The sequence below is a fragment of the Astatotilapia calliptera genome, chromosome 16, assembly GCF_964374335.1.
Source record: "Astatotilapia calliptera chromosome 16, fAstCal68.1, whole genome shotgun sequence".
Taxonomy (NCBI): domain Eukaryota; kingdom Metazoa; phylum Chordata; class Actinopteri; order Cichliformes; family Cichlidae; genus Astatotilapia; species Astatotilapia calliptera.
The window spans coordinates 23,245,361-23,264,300 of record NC_137437.1 but is presented as its reverse complement, the minus strand read 5'-3'; the positions used below and the strand labels follow the sequence as shown (position 1 = coordinate 23,264,300).

At 39.3% G+C, this 18,940-nt stretch overlaps 1 protein-coding gene across 2 annotated transcripts in view; it reads right to left on the bottom strand.

Annotated features, from left to right (window-relative positions):
- The window catches only part of LOC113007686 (collagen alpha-2(VI) chain-like), a 22,249-nt gene extending 3,309 nt beyond the window's left edge, over positions 1 to 18,940 (bottom strand). The window contains exons 1-26 of one of the 2 annotated variants that reach the window (XM_026144505.2): positions 15,322 to 18,940; positions 13,428 to 13,596; positions 11,795 to 12,405; positions 11,692 to 11,712; positions 11,233 to 11,298; positions 11,083 to 11,136; positions 10,953 to 10,997; positions 10,799 to 10,825; positions 10,677 to 10,703; positions 10,527 to 10,571; positions 10,385 to 10,438; positions 10,150 to 10,212; positions 5,905 to 5,967; positions 5,760 to 5,813; positions 5,625 to 5,660; positions 5,478 to 5,540; positions 5,016 to 5,078; positions 4,669 to 4,731; positions 4,436 to 4,498; positions 4,305 to 4,355; positions 4,120 to 4,218; positions 1,515 to 1,577; positions 1,348 to 1,383; positions 1,207 to 1,252; positions 970 to 1,122; positions 39 to 494 (exon numbers count right to left, since the gene is read on the bottom strand). In XM_026144505.2, coding sequence (XP_026000290.2) covers positions 39 to 494; positions 970 to 1,122; positions 1,207 to 1,252; positions 1,348 to 1,383; positions 1,515 to 1,577; positions 4,120 to 4,218; positions 4,305 to 4,355; positions 4,436 to 4,498; positions 4,669 to 4,731; positions 5,016 to 5,078; positions 5,478 to 5,540; positions 5,625 to 5,660; positions 5,760 to 5,813; positions 5,905 to 5,967; positions 10,150 to 10,212; positions 10,385 to 10,438; positions 10,527 to 10,571; positions 10,677 to 10,703; positions 10,799 to 10,825; positions 10,953 to 10,997; positions 11,083 to 11,136; positions 11,233 to 11,298; positions 11,692 to 11,712; positions 11,795 to 12,405; positions 13,428 to 13,590 — 2,485 coding nt within the window. In that variant the 5' untranslated portion in view covers positions 13,591 to 13,596; positions 15,322 to 18,940. Of the gene's footprint in view, positions 1 to 38; positions 495 to 969; positions 1,123 to 1,206; positions 1,253 to 1,347; positions 1,384 to 1,514; positions 1,578 to 4,119; positions 4,219 to 4,304; positions 4,356 to 4,435; positions 4,499 to 4,668; positions 4,732 to 5,015; positions 5,079 to 5,477; positions 5,541 to 5,624; positions 5,661 to 5,759; positions 5,814 to 5,904; positions 5,968 to 10,149; positions 10,213 to 10,384; positions 10,439 to 10,526; positions 10,572 to 10,676; positions 10,704 to 10,798; positions 10,826 to 10,952; positions 10,998 to 11,082; positions 11,137 to 11,232; positions 11,299 to 11,691; positions 11,713 to 11,794; positions 12,406 to 13,427; positions 15,261 to 15,321 lie in introns of those variants that run through there. The other variant, XM_026144507.2, reaches the window with a different exon arrangement.

Here is an 18,940-nt window from a genome sequence, read left to right as displayed (position 1 = left end):
GTACTGTCAGGCTGCTGAGATTATTGGTACAGGCTTACCAGGACAGAGGACAGTTTCCATCTTTTCTAAGAATTCATCAGCCACCAAATCGCTGTAGCGCCTCATCTCAGTAGCCCGATCCTTCTTGTTGCATGCGATTGACACCAGAGTCTCGCTGTCGTGTCTGGTGTCAAACATGTCCCCTATCCCGATGGCATTCACCACCACAGCGGGGTCGTTGCAGAGGTATGTGAGCTGATTGTCGTCGTCTCGGGGGTCAAAGCGGCCGTCTGTGACCACGACGACGGACACTTTGGATCGGGCTCTCTTGCTGTCCCTGATGAGGTTATCATAGGCGTACTTCAGAGCAGAGGGGGTGAAGGTGCCCCCAGCAATCCACCTCAGATTCTTCACTGCAGTTTTGAATGCAGTCATGGAGTTTATGTTTGGGTCATCGAGACGAATGCTCTCAAAGGTCCCGTTGTGACTGTATTGTACAACTCCAACTCTTGTTCCTAGGAGATACACACATCTTTAATCAGTCTAAAAGTCAAACTTTTACATTTATTATTTCTGTAAATCTTTTTGGAAAAGCATCACAGATAAATCTGTTAGGGGTTACTCGGTAACACCGATGCATTTACAGCAGCACGGCGGTTGCAGGCTTTACTCCAATCATAATTTATAATGTCAGCAAGTGACAAGTGGCTCTGTAGTCTTAACAAGTAAAACATCCCTGGATGAATCACAGTTGTAATATTATTCATTTTCTCTTGTTGGGTATTTAGCAACTTGCTCAAAAAACAACAACAAACTGTTGTTTTGGTGTTGTGTTCTCAGGATGAATATTAATCAACCATTTTTATGTAGCACGATTTGAAATACTTTAGTCTGTAGTTGTTTCTGCAGAGTCACAGTGTTACTGAAGATTGGTGTGTATTTTAATTTCTTTTGGGTAAATCTGTAGAACGATTGCTTGCTTGACGTTACCTGTTGTTGATGTAGGTTCGGGCGCCATAGATCCCAGCCTGTTGATGGTGTTGATAACAAAGTTCTTCTCCAGGGTGAAGTTTGTCAGCCCGACACTCTCTGAGCTATCAATTACAAACACGATGTCCATAGCTCCACAGTGCTTCTCGCAGTCTGAGAGACAAACAACAAGAAGACCATCAGCGCGTTTAAACACCACATTTATGAAGCTGTGTTTGAGTGCTTATACTTTCTTACCGCAGCAACCACACGTCTCTCTGATGTAGCTCATGACATCACATTCCTGCAGTGACATGTGTGCAGATTAAAGTAATACACTGAAGTGAGTAAAGGAATTCTTGCATTAAAATACATCAGTCTTTTTAAAATTTTACTCACAGTGAGCCCAGAATCGCCTGCTGGTCCTGGATCCCCCTACACACACACACACACACACACACACACACACACACACACACACACACACACACACACCACAGTACAATGCACCTGGATCTCAAACTTGCATGCATGGTCAGCTCATTATCTGTGTGGCTGTAGCTTACATCAGGTCCACGTTCTCCTCTAGGCCCTCTTTCTCCTGGCGGCCCCGACTGGCCTGGTTCACCCTAGATACAAACATTTTTACAGTCAATGAAACCTAAATGACTCACAAAACACTGAAAGCTGTGCAAAAACACTGTTGTTAAGGCACAGTACACCCATGCAGCTGGTGTCATGTGATCCTGTGGGACTGCTGTGGTCTGATCATTTGTAATGTGTTTGAACAGGAAACAGCACCTGGTAAAATATCCAGCAGCATAAATGGCATTGTTCTTTGGCCTAATTCATACATATTTTTTATTTACCTTGCCATATTTTACAACTGTCACTGTGAGGCAAAGACAAAGTGATATGCTCACACTCCAGAGACTAAATTCAACCTCATTTATTTGTTTTTTAACACTTAACCTCAAATGACTTGCAGCCGTGCACTGCAGATATTTTCAGTTTCGTCAGCTACGTTTTTGCCTCCATTACAACACAACAGAGGTGGATAATGCTTAGTTTAAGGTGGAAAAAAATCCCCAGCAACATCTATTTCCAGAAACACCGAGCTTTCTATTCTGATTGGTTAAGGTAGAATAATAACGGTCCATGCAAACAGAATTCAGAATGAACTATTGGTTTCGGGGAGGTGGAATGAAACTTTTCATTAAAAAAATTAAAAAGAAGGAAAAAATGACCAAATAAATGTTTTCACCTGATTACTTTCTGCCCGTGTTATTTCTGTGCATCGTTTTAATATAATGTAATTTGCGAAAACATACTCGTGGTAATTGGGTCATTTTGTGTGATTGTAGAGAGCAAAAACAGCTTGAGCTGATTTGGGTTTGTTGAAAATCAGGTCAAGGTCACACTAAATGTGAAAATCTATAAACCTTGCCCTTCTGGGGTTGTTGGACACTCTAAGTGCTCTTGTCTCTTTTAGTTTTAATAAGGAATTGCTCTATATTGGCTTTCTGTTTATCATATTCCCAGATGCTTTTCATTTTCTTTGTTTTTGTATCTTCAGTACCTCATTCACTTATTGGTGAGCAGAGATGGGCAGTAACACGTTAATCTGATTACTTTTTTCAAGTAACGAGTAAAGTAAGGGATTACTATTGCAAAACGGTAATTAGATTACCGTTACTTTCCCGTAGGAACGCTGCGTTACTGCGTTACTAAAACCGTGATTTGTTTGCGAGAATGTCTCATGACAGTGATGTAAGCAAGTGCGACGTTCATGACAACAGCTGTGTGCAGATCAACAATGGATCATATATCGAGTGCGGGAGAGAGTATGAGCGTGCAGCGTTTAAAGCGTGGAAGTACTGACCTTAGTTTGAGTTTGATTCCATAAAAAGTGACAAAAACATTAGTGTCCGTTGTGCGTGGGGAGAAAACTTCTTTTTACAACGAAAAAAAAACCCTAAACAAGCACCGAGTGCACTATGACGTAATGGGAAATTCACAGAGAAACTCGTGGATTCTTCAACTGATCGCTGCAGCACACCTGCACCAGGGTAAACCTCCGCCTACCCTGCTCCTGCTTTACAGGTGAAAATAGAGCAACAGGACCGCTAGTCTTTGATGTTATTTATTTTCTGCTGTGTTTTACTTGCATCTATTTGAAAGACTGAGTGTAAACACAAAAAATATTTTATATTATGTGCTGGAATGTGCAGAAAATAGGTTTAAATGTTAAACTAATTTCTTCAAGTCAGAGAATGGTGCATATAATTTAATTTTTGCTTGATGCATAAAGTTAAAAGATTAAAACTGATAAAACAAGTTTTAAAAAAAGAGACTTTTCCATTTGATTACATTTTGTATGATGGATTATGCAGAAAAAGTAGAATTGGGCTGAAAGATCTATCGCTTTATCACCTATTCAGGTTGTAAATCGTGTTTTTAAAAAGTAACTAAGTAAGTAATTAATTACTTTTGAAAATAAGTAATCAGTAAAGTAACGGGATTACTTTTTTTGGGAAGTAATCAGTAATTAGTTACTGATTACTTTTTTCAAGCAACTTGACCAACACTGTTGGTGAGTTTAAATTTATTAGTTCCCTTTGTGATCCTCCTCTGTTCCCCGAGTCTTTCCTCTGTGGTTGTTTCCAGCTTGTGTTGCATATGAGTCTGCATGTTTAGCTGCTTCCTGTCTTAATTTGGTTGTCTTGTGTGTTTTGTGCTCTGTATCTAGTTTAAATTCCCTGCCTCGCTATCCCTGATTTGTTCCGATTGTGTCTTCCAACTGTTTTCTAAGTCTACTCTTGCCCCTTTGTCGTGCTGTCACACAGTGCTGTGTGCTTCGCTGCTCTGTGTTGGCTGTCATAACCATCTGTAGGTTCACATTCTCCAAGAGGTGAGAAGACAATTTTTGGGATGTGTGGACCAACTTTCAGGTATTTTTTGCAGCAGAACAGCATGGACAACAGGAAATTTAAAGTTTGCACATGAATTTAATCAAGGATCTCGTTGGCTTGTTTGCTGACTTAAAGCCTCTGTGGACAACAGTGTAGGCAGTGGATAAGGCCAAGTCTCTCTGTCCTGTCCTGTTTATGAGTGCAAACATCTATAAAAGTAAAACTGTACATCATCAGTGGTTTAACAATCGCATCTTACAGGCGCTCCTGGTTGCCCTTTATTTCCAGATTCTCCTTTGGCGCCACAGTCACCTCTGCTCCCTCTGGGTCCTCTCCTACCTGGTGCACCCCTGTCTCCCTTTAAATATCAGAGTTGCTTTAGCCTCAAGAAGAAACATCTTGAGACATGCAGGTCATTTTATGAGGTAAAAAGAAAGCTGTTACAGGCGGTCCCCTTGATCCAGGATAGCTGAAACCTTGCCTTCCTCTGTCACCCTTTAGAAGAAAAACAACGTGGATGAGAGTAAATTATTTACTGATAATCATGAACAGAAATGCTCAGACTTTCTTTTTACCTTTGGTCCAAGTGGCCCAATGTCTCCCCTTGGTCCTGAATCTCCAGGATCTCCCGTCGTGCCCTGCAGCCACAGAAGATAAAATTCAAATAAAAAAAGAATCTACTTGAAAAAGCAGAAAATGATGATTAGATTAGATTAGATGAAACTTTATTAATCCCTCAGGTGGCTTCCTCCGGGAAATTCAGTAACAATGATGATGACAATGATGATAAAGTTATAAAGGAACAAACATTTCGTCCAGGGGCGCCTAGTTCTCCTGGCTGACCCCTCGGTCCCGGTAGTCCCAGGTCCCCCTGTCAGAGAGAGAAAATAACAGACAGCCCTTTTTACTGGACTCGACCTTGACTCCAGCCCACACAGGCACATGCAGGATGAGTTTCACTGATGTGGATTTGGCAGTTTCAAGCTAATCATTTCAAATTACTGTATAGTTTCTGATATTTTCATCTGGAAAATAAGTGTTTTTATGATGAAGGCATGGCTCCAGTGTTGAATGTCTAATGAAGGCATGCCAGGTTCTTGGGAAGCCTCTGAGTCATTGCTCATCAAAAATCCACCCACAGCGTGATCTCCTCACCTTAGCGCCCTTGAGTCCATTTTCCCCAGGCCGACCTCTGCTTCCCTCCGGGCCTCGTTCTCCCTCACAAAATAAATGAATGTGTCAGAATTCATACCAAACCATTAATTACTTCCCAATATATACAAGACACAACAGTAACAGGGAGGTAATACTTCTGGCTCAGGGAAATGTCTGAGGAATTTTTCTGAGATGACCGACTGAAAGACAGAACTGTGTTATAGTAGTTGGGATTTCACTATTTCAGTTCCTCAGAATTAAAAACCACAAGCACACTTCAGACTTTCTTCCTCAAAGTTCTTTCTTAATTCATCTTTCTTAAAAGGTCAAAGGAAGCCAGTGTTTCACAGTATTTCAAACCAGCAGCTAAAATGGTGCAATTTTGCTTAAAAATAAGCGGAAAATGAAATGCCATTCATACAATAAGACAATTCATTAAAAAAAACAATGACAAAAGCTTACCTTTTTCCCTTTTGGCCCAGTGTTTCCTTGTGATCCCTTTATTCCCGGGTTTCCTCTCCTCCCCTATGAATATTTATTTAGTAAATTTCTTTTAACTATTTTCCAAATGGGGATTTTTTTTTCCAAGTAAAAACACGAGTCAAATACCTCTTCGCCTTTTGCCCCAGGTGAACCCTTTCTCCCCTGCAAGTGTCAACAGTTTAATTTGAGAGTTGGTTTTGTAACATCGGTTTAGTGCACATGTAAAAAAAATCATAAAATAAAATAAATTCAGGGCTGTACCGGACTCCCTCTTTGTCCAGGCTGTCCTGGATTTCCTTGGTTTCCTCTTTCACCCTAAAAAGCAGACATTCAGTTTTAAAGTAAAGAAAAATCTTTGTTGTGCGCTCAGTATTTTTTCCACTTGTTTTTTTAATTTGAAGGTTACCTTCAGACCTGGATTACCCTTAGGGCCTGGGGGGCCTGGCTTTCCAGGAAGGCCTGTGTCACCCTAAACAAATGCAAAAACAATCAAAAAGAAAAGCCACAAAAAATACATAACTGGACATAATGTAACATTATTAATAACTGAGCTTCAGTGAACTCTAAAAAAATGGTAAATGGCCTGTATTTGTATAGCGCTTTACTAGTCCCTAAGGAAGTGTCTTGCCCAAGGACACGACGACCGAGACTGTCGGAGGCGGGGCTCGAACCGGCAACCTTCCGATTACAAGACGAACTGCCAACTCTTGAGCCATGATAATAAAATAAGTTTATAAGGAAAAAAATGGTCATGTCTGATTGTCTAGTCATTGATTCTGTAGTTGAGTGAGCATGGGCAAAGATACAGTCCCAATCAAAAATCTAAGACTTTAAAAATGCCAAAATATCATATTTTGCATGGTTGGATCTTAACAAGGTTCCAAGTGGAGTTTCAACATGTAACAAAAAGAAATGGGAGCGAGACAGAACATTTTTTGAGCATGCAATTTATTGAAAACAACGCTTAAACTGTTTTACAGCTGATCAAAAATGTATAACTACATGCCATTCAAAGGCCAAATCTGTGCAAAAATGTGGATTCATTGTCATTTTCTGTCAGGTAGTCACACTGTCATGACGTTCTGATGGCAAAAAAAATGTTCCCTTTTTGAATGTGGTCGGGATGTTGAACTGCCAGGGGTGCACATAAGTGGTCCGCAGGTGCGCATGCGTGGTCAAAATAAAAGACACGCACCAGATAAGAAGTTGCAACGCGCATTTGCGTACATAAGATTTTCTGGAAGAGGACAGACATTTGTTTAGAACTCTTAAAGATGTCGAAGAAGCAAGCTCCTTTAAGCAATTACTTTGGTGTTCCTACACCTCCAAACAAATGTCAGAAGGAGTCAGAACCGCAAAAGAAGCACGTATTCTTGGAAAAGTGGTTGCAGGAAATGAGCTGGCTTCAAACAGCTCACTTATGTGCACCCCTGGAACTGCATAAGCAGGATCTCTTGCAGCACGCCATCGCTGCTGAGGTGGGGCGCAGTAAGACTGTCATTTGGAATTTCTTAAATGACTCCTAGCGTTATGGAACAAAAAAGTCAAAAAGTGGAAGACCCAAAGAAATTTCACCAGCACTGAGCTGGAGGATCCAATTGCCTGCCTGTAAAGACACTGGACAGTCCTTGAACCAAATTAAGGCCGTTACTGGTCCTGACTGGAGCCCCATAAACATCAGAATGTAACCTTGATGGTTCTGACGGTTTCCAAACTTACTGGCATGACAAGCAGATCCAACCTGAGATGTTTTCTACGCGCCACAGTGGAGGGGGCGCATTAATGGTCTGGGGTGCTTTTTCCTTCAGTGGAACAATGGAGCTTCAGGAGGTGCAGGGGTGTCAAACGGTTGCTGGCTATGTCCAGATGTTGCAGAGAGCAACATTGTCTGTGTGGTAACAGCTGGGTTTTCCAACAGGACAACGTTAGGGTACACAGTGCCTGCAGGTTACAGTGGTTTTTTGTTTGTTTGTTTGTTTTTTTGAGGTGTGGTCCTAAACTGATCAGGCAGTTTAAACATTGTTTTCAATAAATTGTATGCTCAAATTTTTTTCCGGCTCATCCCCATTTCTTTTTGTTGCATGCTGAAGCTCTACTTGGAACCTTGTTAAGATCCAACCATGCAAATTATGATTTCTTTCTTTTTTAGGTCATTTTTCAAGTGGTCTTAAACTTTTGATCGAGACTGGATGTCTGCACACAGCCCAAATATTTAGTCTGAGCTGTGCTTTGGCTACATTCATGACGCATAATTACGGAAATCATCAGTACCAACATTTACATCTGCATGAGCTGTACATGTTGAATGTACTGACAGAATAAACACAAATATGTCAAGAAAAAAAATGTCGAAAAAATGTCTGCCGAGCTGCTGCAGCCGTCAGCTATGTCAGATGATTTAATTATGAAAAAAAGAGCATTTTCTCTTTGTATTTATGTGCTGTCATTTCACTGCATAACATATGTTATGTTTGCATGGCTGGAAAAGGGAGGGGGTTCCTGTTTATGAATACAGCACGATGAAGGTGCTAACATGTCAGCACACTGTTTGGTGGCACATGTTAGGCCACATGTTAACTGCTATTCAGACTAATGTTCAGCTTCTCTGTGATATGCATGTCCAGATTAGGAGTTCTGGAATTTGTGACATTTGTTTTAATATTCATGCCGATGCCCAATTTAGAATCACCCATTAACCAAACACGCATGTCTCTGGACTGTTCTTGTTGTGAGGTGAAAGCGCTAACCACTACACCACGTGCCACGCAATACAGACAAGTATTTTTAAGATCAATTTAAAAAAAGACAAAAACCTAATTATAGCTTTTAAAAAAAATCCTTTAAGAAGACAAACTGAAAGATTTGGATTTTTGCTTCCGTTGTGACAGGCATATTTTAAAATGCACCCACAAATCAATGCACATCTCAGTGTCACAGAAGTGCCTTAACTAATGAGAGCTGTTAAACTCTAATTCACTGGCTGAAGCTGCTCTCACGTTCCCTCATTCGTCTTGAACACGACAGTGTTTTTGGTGGAGGGCTTTTCTGTTTATACTTCAATTAACGGTCAGACAGCCCACATAAGCCTAATCTATCAATTTTGAGGCAAACGTGTTGCCACAGAAAGGCAATACATAATATCATAATCTAAAGCTCTTATTAGCACAACAGCAAGAGGCTGCACTACCAAGCAAATTCAACATACCATGGATATCTTTCAGTCATTAATCTGGCTAAGCAGTCACACAAAGTCCTTATCAACAGGATAAGTTCAGTCAGGTTTTTCCAATCTAGCTGTGGGCATGTTCCCATGAAAGTGGTGGTGTTGATAGGTCTGCTAGGAGCAGAGGAGTACTTTTTCAAAGGAAGACAAAATCTAATAATAAAAGATATGAAAAGGTTCAACACGCAAAACAGGCAAAAAGAAATGCAGCTGCTGCTGGGCAAAATTTTGCAGTATGAGCGTAACAGGAAACAGGGGCACATCTACAGAGCAGCAGTGGGTGTGTGTGTGTATGGGGGGCAACAAATTTAATATGACATGATAAAGGAGACTCTCTCTTTCCTTCACAAAACCTTTGTCAACCTCAAGGTAAAGCAGTTATTAAAAGGAGTTTGGGGTTTATATTATCTATCTGACTACAGTCCAGACCTGCAGAAGATAAAGGAGACGTGTGGCGATTTAGAGATCTCCAAACAGCTGGTCTTTAAATATTTTTCTCTGACCTTTCTTGGTGCTTGTACCTTTTGGCAATCAGAGCACATTTTGACTGTTTAATAAACAGTCAAAATGTTATGAATCACGGTATCTGTGAATCATCTATGAATGTGTTGCTGTAGCACCAGCACCACATAGGCAGAAAAGTGGTCTTGAAGTAAATATTGACCCTCACACAGACCAAAAGAAAATACATATTAAACCTTGCCCAACTAAAAATAATAGTAGTTGGTTCACTTGACAGAACTTACTGTTTTAACCCGACAGGCCAGCCTGTGCAGGCATTTGATGTTTAATCCTAGAAGATCACATCGTTCAGCTGTTCTGACACCTGTTAAAGCTAAAGAAATATTAGAAATGGTTCTTTAAGGCTCTGCTGTGCCACCTTTAAGAAGCACACTGAAAATTTCACGCTGTTTTCTAGTGACAGTACTTTCCTTTCATATATCTGGTGGCATGGTGGTTAGCACTTTTGGCGCATAGCAAGAAGGTCCTGAGTTCAATTCAATTCAGCTAAGTTCAATTGTGATCTGCTAAGATTAAACACCAAATGCCTGCACAAGCTGGCATGTCAGGTTAAAACAGTAAGTTCTGTTAAGTGAACCAACTACTAGTATTTTAGATAGACAAGGTTTAATATGTATTTTTGTTTGGTCTTTGTGAGGGTCAATCTTTACTACAAGACCACTTTTCTGAAAAGGTTGGGCTTGTTATTATCAGGTGAATGTGATAACCACTACAGTACGGAAATGACTTCACTAGAATCCATCTAATTACTGTGAATACTTCACTCTAGACTCAAGTGCTGAAATTACCAACTGACCACATACCAAAATGCAATCGTGTGAATATATTTTTTTGTTCACTCTAAATAACACTCTGTCTCTTTCAGTATGAACCGAAATGATTAGATTATTGTGATTTAATTCAAACCTTTTCTCCTTTGTCACCTAATAGTCCAGTTTCACCAGCATCTCCTGGGTAGCCATCTGGTCCCTATTAGAGACAAATAAAAAGTGTCTCAGTGGTTCATTTAACCAGAAATGCTAACAATACTAGAAAAAGTCAATGTTAAAGAGAATCAGTGAAATACATGCAGCTGTATGGCTGATATAAGTTGTTAAAATGAAACAAAGACATACAAATAAATATTAAATGCTCGACTTACCTTGTCGCCTGGATCACCTTTACAACCGGGAGCTCCAATTCGTCCAATTTTCCCCTGAAGATTTCAAAGGAGCATTCATATAATATCAGTATATTTATAATCAGATTACCATTACAGTAAAAATCTCACCGTAAACACTCACCTTTTGCCCATCAGTTCCATTCTTGCCAGTCGAACCGGCAACACCCTTTAGCGAAGAGATAAAATGAACTTCAGTGCATAAACGCTCTTAATTTTGGATGTTGCGGTGCACGAAGATGAAGCATTAAACTGTTTTTTTGTTTTTTTTTACCTTTGCTCCAGTTAATCCAATTTCCCCCTGTTGAGATAAAACAGACCCATTAGTCCCCCAAAACACTTCCTTCAGTTTAATAAATGAACAGAAATGAGAAATATAAGGATTTTAACTCTTACCTTGTCACCCTTTAAACCAGCCTCTCCCTACGGAAAAGCACAAAAGGACACATTAATGAGATTAAAAATACATCGTGTAATTTTAATTAAATCAGTTAAATAATTTAATTAATTTTAATGAAATAAAATCATCAACGAGTTGGGCTCAGCAAACCTTTGGACCAGGTCGTCCAATTGGACCTTCAATGCCAGGATCACCCTGAAATGTAACAAATATATAACTCAGTAAATAAGAATGCACTTTTTAAAATATATTTAGGTTTCTAGACGTAAATTCTAGGTACCTGTCTTCCTCTTTCACCCTTTGGCCCTAGAGGGCCTCTGTCTCCTTTTGTGCCCTATAAAGATCCAGAGACATACGCATTTCAAAAGATGAATCATTGGCACGAGCAATAATAAAAATTATTGACTTTAATTCAGTTTTTAAGTCTCACTTTTGGACCTGAGGGACCTCTTAGTCCAGGGCGCCCAGGACTCTCGAAACATCTTGGTTTGTAACACTGTGAGATGGAAGAGAAAAACAAAACAATATTAAAAGACTGAAGTCTTTTAAATACCAGAATTGTTTAAAGGAAGCTATTCTGCTAATTTCCAACTTCATTGTTTCAGTCTTGGACTTATAGCAGCTTTGCATGAGTGACTGAAACAAGCCTTTTTAGCTCCTTCCCCCTTCCCTTTGTGGCAGTTTTATTCTGATTGGTTGTCTTTGGTAAAGAGAGTATTTGAAAGGCAAGTGGGCGGGGGGAACATATCCTCTCTTTGACTTCACAAACAGCCAACAGTACAAAAAATGTGTGAAACTGACAGGGTTGGATCCTGAGCTTGTGGCTAATAGGGATTACTTGCACATACACTCATTATGTGGAACTTAACATAATGAGTAACCTTCTTACCTGTAAATATGCTTGGTATTTCTGCAAAAAAAGAGAGAAAAAAGACAGCAGTCAGTGAGAGTCACCTGACACAACATTTTAAGGCTAAAAGATGTCAGCTCACCATTGCTTTTACGATACGATCAATGGTTTTAGTGCTTAGTCTTGGTTTCCCATCAACGATTTCCACCGCTATGTAGTCGTCACGGAACAGCTCATACGGAGAGTTCGCTATCTCCCTCATTCCAAATTCATCGATCTCCTTGGACGCTGCTACTGAGAAAATCTGGATCCCTTGATCCCGGGCCTTTTCCGCCATCACCTTGATCCCTGAACATGGATTTCCTGTCACGTAGCCATCAGTGATGACCACAGCGAAGAGAACCGCCTTCGTCTCTGTGTAATGTTGGGTCATCTGGTGAGTCATGTTTTTGAGGGCACAGTCGATGTAAGTGCCTTTGCCCAGGTATCGGATCGAAGCGAGATTCCTGATGAAGTTCTCTCTGGTTGTGAGCTGGCTGAAGACCACCTGCTTCTGGGAGAAGTGCAGCCCACCTATGGACCAAGTGATCTGGATATGGCCCCTGTACTCCTCATCAGCCAGCCTCTCGGCAAAGATCTTTGTGAATTCTCTGATACTCTCCACCAGGCTGCCAGGTGGGGGCTCCTGCAATGCGATGGTTTCTGAGGTGTCAATAGTGAAGTACACCCTGATGGGACAGTCGATTATACCTGCTGGAGGAGAAGACAGCTGTTACTTTTAATTAGAAAAATAATGAAATTGTTTTTAGATGCTGAAATGCATCACTTTCACCCTAATTATTTAATACTTGAAACATCATAATAAAAAGCAGCAAATTAATCTGTGTAGTTTGTGTCCTGGGCTGGTTGATTTTGCCAGGTTACACAGATAGAATGAAAATGATGAAAAATGTGAGGACTATAAGACATTTATGTGTTGTGCTGCAGAGATCTAACTACTACATGCTAAATAGATAGCACAGGCCTCTCAGATTCAAATTTTGCTGACCGGACGTCGTGTTTTTCTTTTTTAAGTCTATAAATGTAAATCGTGGTCACTGTGCAAAAATGACTGAAGCTATTTTTTGAAAAGGGACATGAGGGGAAATAACTGGTCAATCATCTGGCTTAGTTTTTGTTTGTTTGTGTTTTTTAGCTGAGCACAGCAAACCAAGATTGTTTAAGATTGTGCAGTCTTGCAGAGGAAAACACATGTTCGCTAAAACGTGTAGAAATTAAAGAGCACATAGGAGCTGGAGCCTTTGCTTCAGGTTATAGAACCATCTTAATATAACCACCTTATTAGAACCACCTTAAGTAGCAATAGCTTGAAGTAATGATTTTTGGTATGATTTTATCAGTCTCTCACATCATCGTCGACAAAATTTGGCCGCTTATCTTTACAGCATTGCCTTTACTGAGGTTTGCAGGCATTTCCTTCTGCACAGCTTGTTTCTACCAGAGCATTTCAATCAGATTAAGGTCTAGACATTAACTGTACCATTGCAACAGCTCCATTCTTTGGTTTTCTCAGCCATTCTGTTGCAAATTTACTGCTGTGCTTCCTTTAGCTGAGCTTTAGCTGCATGCTGTCACACAGGTATCCTCACATTTGACTCTAGATTACTTTGGTATACAGAGGATCCAAATACTTTCACAGCTGAATCAATTAAAGTCAAAAAAAAAAAAAAAAAGACCATTATTTTAACCCAGAAAGAAATTAAGGGAACCTTCACCTTCACAGCCTTCAGGTCTTGGTGTGGGTTCAGGCAAGAGTGGAGGTACCGTTGGCTCTGGACTGTCACCTCGCCCCGGTATTGGTCTGGGTCCTCGAGGTGTAAGTTGAAGGTTTACAGTTTGGACCAGCAATACAAAGACAAACCCTGAAAGCATTGTCATTTTTTTCTGAAAAGAAAAGAAACAAAAAAGAAAAACCCAAACAAGACAAGCAGGGATGAATAAAACTGTTCTTCAGAGATTATTTTTGACTGTAAAGCTGTAACTTAATGCAGGAAATAGCTGTCAAACATGTGAGTGTTCACAGAAGGCGTCTACACAGCGCTTAGGAATGTTTAATGTTGTTTTAAGTCATGTCAGTGAACAACCGCACTGTGTGGAAACAGAAGACAGAAGAATGTTTGAAACTGCATGTTTCATCCCACCTGTTTAATTAAACTGAAATCAGAAGGAGCAGGAAAGATTCTGTGGAACTACCATCCCACGAGAGTTACTGTTTGATAAGAGCTGACAAGACGGTGGTGTGTTATTGCTGGTGATAATTTACAATTTTTTTTCTGGAAGTGGAAAATTCCAACAGCATAAACCAACATCAGAAATGACAAATGAATAAAACTCAGCTTAAAACTGCTGGTTAGTGCAACTTCAGTCTGCAGGAGGGGCTTCCAGACTATTTCATGTCAGGAATTTCAAATACAAAAAAACAACAAGATAAAAATCCAACCTGTGGGCGGGGGTGCTGATGTTGATGTTGCACAGAGATGGAATGTAACTTATTTGGTTTAATGCTTCCGCTCTATCACGTCCCAGAGGGCATACTGAACAGTTTTATTCTATTAAAATCATACTGTATTTACACGCTACTTCACATAGCTTGCAAGTACTGAGTTAGGCCCTCTTTTACCTTCAGGACTTACTTAATTCTTCACGGCATGGATTCAACAGGGTGGTAAAAACAATCCACACAAGATTTTGCTCCATATTTAACTGATAGCATCACATCCAAATGCTGCAGCAGGAATAAACTCATCAGACCAGGCAATGTTTTTTACGATCTTCTATCATCCAATTTTGTGCAGGAAAATTCCAGTCAACAGTTTTTTAAACACTCAGATCCTGTCAACAACAACCATGCCATGCTCAAAGTCAACTCTCTTCTCTGTTACCACACTGCACTTGCACTGAAAGCTGCCCAATGCATTCTGAATGCTCCACTTACTTTATTAACATTTCAATGTCAACGTGATCAAAAAAATAAAACAAATAAAAAGTAAATCAGAAACGCGACTCTCTGGTAGAGCAGTCCTGTTTAATTTTATTAGATTATACATTATACAGATTATACCTAACAAAGTGTCCTGTGCCGATGCTTAATTGTATTGTTAAATCCTTTATTTAAACACATTGTGTGCCTCAAACGTAGCTTGAGGCACACAATGGCAGAAAAGCCACACACAGGCACACAAAAATAAAAATCTATCCACTTTATACACATTTAGAAGTTAAGAAAAAAACATGTGAAGACTGATTTCAGACACAGGCCCAATTATAACCTTTAAAACGTAATTTCATGTTTTATGCAGTTTCTTTTCTTTTCTTTTCAAAATAAACATGCAATATAATATATATAAGCATTTAATGAAAATTAATTTATGTTGTCATGTTAAGTGGAGTACTACAGAGATGGAACACCTTTTTCTTTTCTGAAAGAAGTCAAAAAAAAGATTTTGTTTTACACCACAGAGAATCTAAATATATTCTAAAATTCACATTAACTGTAGGGAAAAAAAGAGGTAACCAGAAGATTAATTTATACGGTCTATCAGTCGGTATAGCGTGCAGTACAACCCTTTAAATCTCCGGTAAATTTAAAATAAAATGTAGGCTGCTTACCGAGAAGACGGAAAAGAGAAAGTAAACTCCAAGCTGCGATTAGAGACCTACAAGATATTCAAGCAATTTCTACAGATGGTAAACCTGACACACCCGTCTCAGCGGGACTGTTCCCAATAAGAAAACATTAGAGGGGGGATGGAGGGGCAGCTCTGGGTCGTTTGCGAACGAGCGCTAGAGACGCAGGCGTCACTGGAGAAAGAGAGATGTTCAGATGATTGTTTGCTGGCAGCTGGAGATCAGCAAGGTCTCCAGGACAGGTCTGGAGACTTAAGAGGTTTCGAATAAATAGAAAAGGCTGAAATAAGCCATTTATCCACCTGATCAGACGGATTCAATGTCAGAGTCACAGCAGATTCTCTCTAATGGCAGCTTTACAAACACATCAGCTCCCAGTGCTACATATCCTTACATGGAGACAGCTGCTCACACTCACCCCCTCTGTTTATGTTTCAAGGCTATACAGCGTGAGAGATGTCATGCTGGAATTTAAGTGCAGAAGCTTTATTCTTTTTACCATACTTTCACTTTATCCAGTTATTAGATCAGACTGTTGAAAGGAAACTCAAATGACGAGTGTTTTCTGCCTCCAGCCTGTCAAAGATGAGGATTGACTGCTTTTCTTACTTTAAAATCAAAGAGACCCTGAATTAAGACAAAGAAAGATGCTGACAATGTGAAAACCGAGCATGCAGCTTACTTTAATTAGCACGTTTTTGTTGTTTGTTTGTTTTTAAAGAAATGTTCCTATTTCCATTTTCTGGGTACATTTTCATGAGGTCTAATTAAAAAAAAATGTATATATTTAATATATGGAGGCGTGTTTGCATCCACATATACCTGGTCTTTACCTGTAGTTCAGTGAGAAAGCCAGCATCCACCGGTCCTACTTTGGCAAAACGTCCTACCGTAAGTAGTTTATGCACATTTCTGTTGTCACAGAGTAATTCCAACACAAATTTAAGTAGGTATTACGGTTTGCCACTTAACTTTTCCCATCAGACTATGCTTGTAGCTCATATTCATAAAGCCAGGACGGTTTGCCACTTCATTTTACCCGTTAAACTATGCTTGTCGGTCACATTCACAAAGGTAGCATGGTTTGGCACTTTACCCATCAGAGTATGTTTCTAGCTCATATTCACAAAGGTAGGACGGTTCGCCACTGGATTTCGTGTTGTGCGCATGCGCAGAAACAACGGGTAGGGTAGGATGGATTCCTAGAACACCCTGTCAACTTGGCCACAGTGTGCCCCACTCAATTAATGGCTTACCTCATTGTGAACCATTCAGACATCGAAGGAATAAACATTTTTGATATTGAACTGAAAATAAGTCAGTTTGCAGATGACACAGTAATATTTTTAAAGGATAAATCAATACTCGAGAAAGCATTGAATGTCATTTCAATTTTTTCTAAAGCTTCAGGCTTGTGTCTGAACCTAAAGAAGTGTGAACTTTTGCCACTTTATGATTGTTTGGAAAATAGCATGAGGACGATTCCAGTGAAAAATGAAGTTAAGTATCTAGGCATCTATTTAAACAAAGACATCAACACTAGAGAATCAAAAAACCTAAAAGACAAAATTGATGGCATGTCCAAAACACTAAATCATTGGTTGACGAGAGATATTACAATTTTTGGACGCAATCTATTATCCAAATCAGAGGGCGTCTCAAAGATGGTTTATCCAGCATACTCACTATACATTACCCCGAAAAGTATTAAAAAGATTAACTCTATAATCTATCAATTCATTTGGCGCAATAAAACACATTACATTAAAAAATCACAACTTGTCAAAGATTACGCTAAAGGTGGTATAAAGTCAATTGATTTTCAATCAATGGTTGGAGTATTTAAAATAAACTGGATAAAAGCCTTCCTCTTGAAACCTGACTCCATATGGTTCCATATCCCAAAAAATATTTTCAAAAAGGTGGGAGGGTTGGATTTTCTCCTGAAATGTGATTTTGATATATTGAAGTTGCCTGTGAAACTGTCAGAATATCATAAGCAGGTCTTGTCTTATTGGAAGATGGTGTTTGCCCATAACTTTTCACCACATTGCTCCACCTTGTGGAATAACAGAACAATTACAATTAATAAGAAGTCATTGTTTATTAAAGAGTGGTTTGAAAAAAACATAATCTTTATAACAGACTTACTTGATGAAAGGGGTCAGTTTCTCTCAGTGGGTGTTTTTAATGCTAAGTTTAACATTCAGTGTTCCCTTAGAGAATATGACAAGGTTTGTAAGGCAATCCCTTTACCTCTGTTGAGTTTGATTCAAGGTTATTTGTATTACTCTAAGGCACAAATTAGTCTACCTTCTTTACATCTAAACCAGATTCCTTTGACGGATAAAAACTGTAATAATAAAACCATGAACAAGATATTTAAAAACAAATTATTTCACGACTTTAACAGTAACACAAAACTAAAAGGGAGTAATGTTAAAATAACGAACAAATATACGCACTTTTTAAAATGGCCCATCCCCCCCAAAGTCAAAGAAATGCAATGGATATTACCCAGCAGCTGAAATGCTTAAAAAAAGGTTTGGGTTTGAGGTAGAGCCATGTGGATTTTGTTCACAAAATGCGGAAAGTATTGATCATTTGTTTTTTTCCTGCTCAGTAACAACTGACTTTTGGCAAGATCTAGTAGACTGGTTGAGTATAAGAATAGATGGGATGACCCCACTGACTCGAACACAAGTTTTATATAATAATGGTGATCCATCTAAGGAACTGTCCATGCTACACAAGGTGGTGATAATTATGGGCAAATACCACATACACAAATGCAAATGGCAAAATAAAAGACCTTCCATAACTGTATTGAAAATTGAATTAAAATCTTTTTTGTCATCTTTAGAATTACTGAGGGATTCATGTAAAGAGGCTGCTTTGATATGCGACAATGGGACTCAATCTCTATCCTTTTAATGATTGTGTTTTTGGTGTACTAAGTAAGCCACATGTATGTTAAAGTGATCGCAGAAAGGAAACTGTTTTATGTCATAAAAATGGCCTTCATATATTTATGTATATGTATATATGTGCTTTTTGTTTTTTTTGTTTTTTTCCTATTTCGTTTGGTTTCTTATTCAACCTATTCAAGATGTTGTTGCACTAATGTTGTCTCCCAACGAGAGATTGTAATATGTGCATAAATTTAATTAAAGTATTGGGAAAAAAAGGCCACAGTGACATGCCCTTCACATGAACGTGGACCCGCTCATCAAACCTTTGCTCCACAGCGCCACCAGTGGTCAAAACAAAGCAGTTTAATTTTTTCGTTAAATTTAAGCTCTCACGGGACATTTTATTAAGTACACAGTACCTAGTACCGGTTTGACCCCCTTTTGCCTTCAGAATTGCTTTAATCCTTTGTGGCATTACAACAAAGGGCATTTTACATCACACAGCTGCACATGCGTGATGTGAATGTCCTGTTCAACCACATACCAAAGATGCTCAATTTGACTGAACTCTGGTGACTCCACATGCCATTTGAGTTACACTGAACTTGTTTTCCATGTTCAAGATGACATTTTGAGATGATCTGAGCTTTGTGACATGGACAACAACAGCAAGTACGATGGTGTAAGAT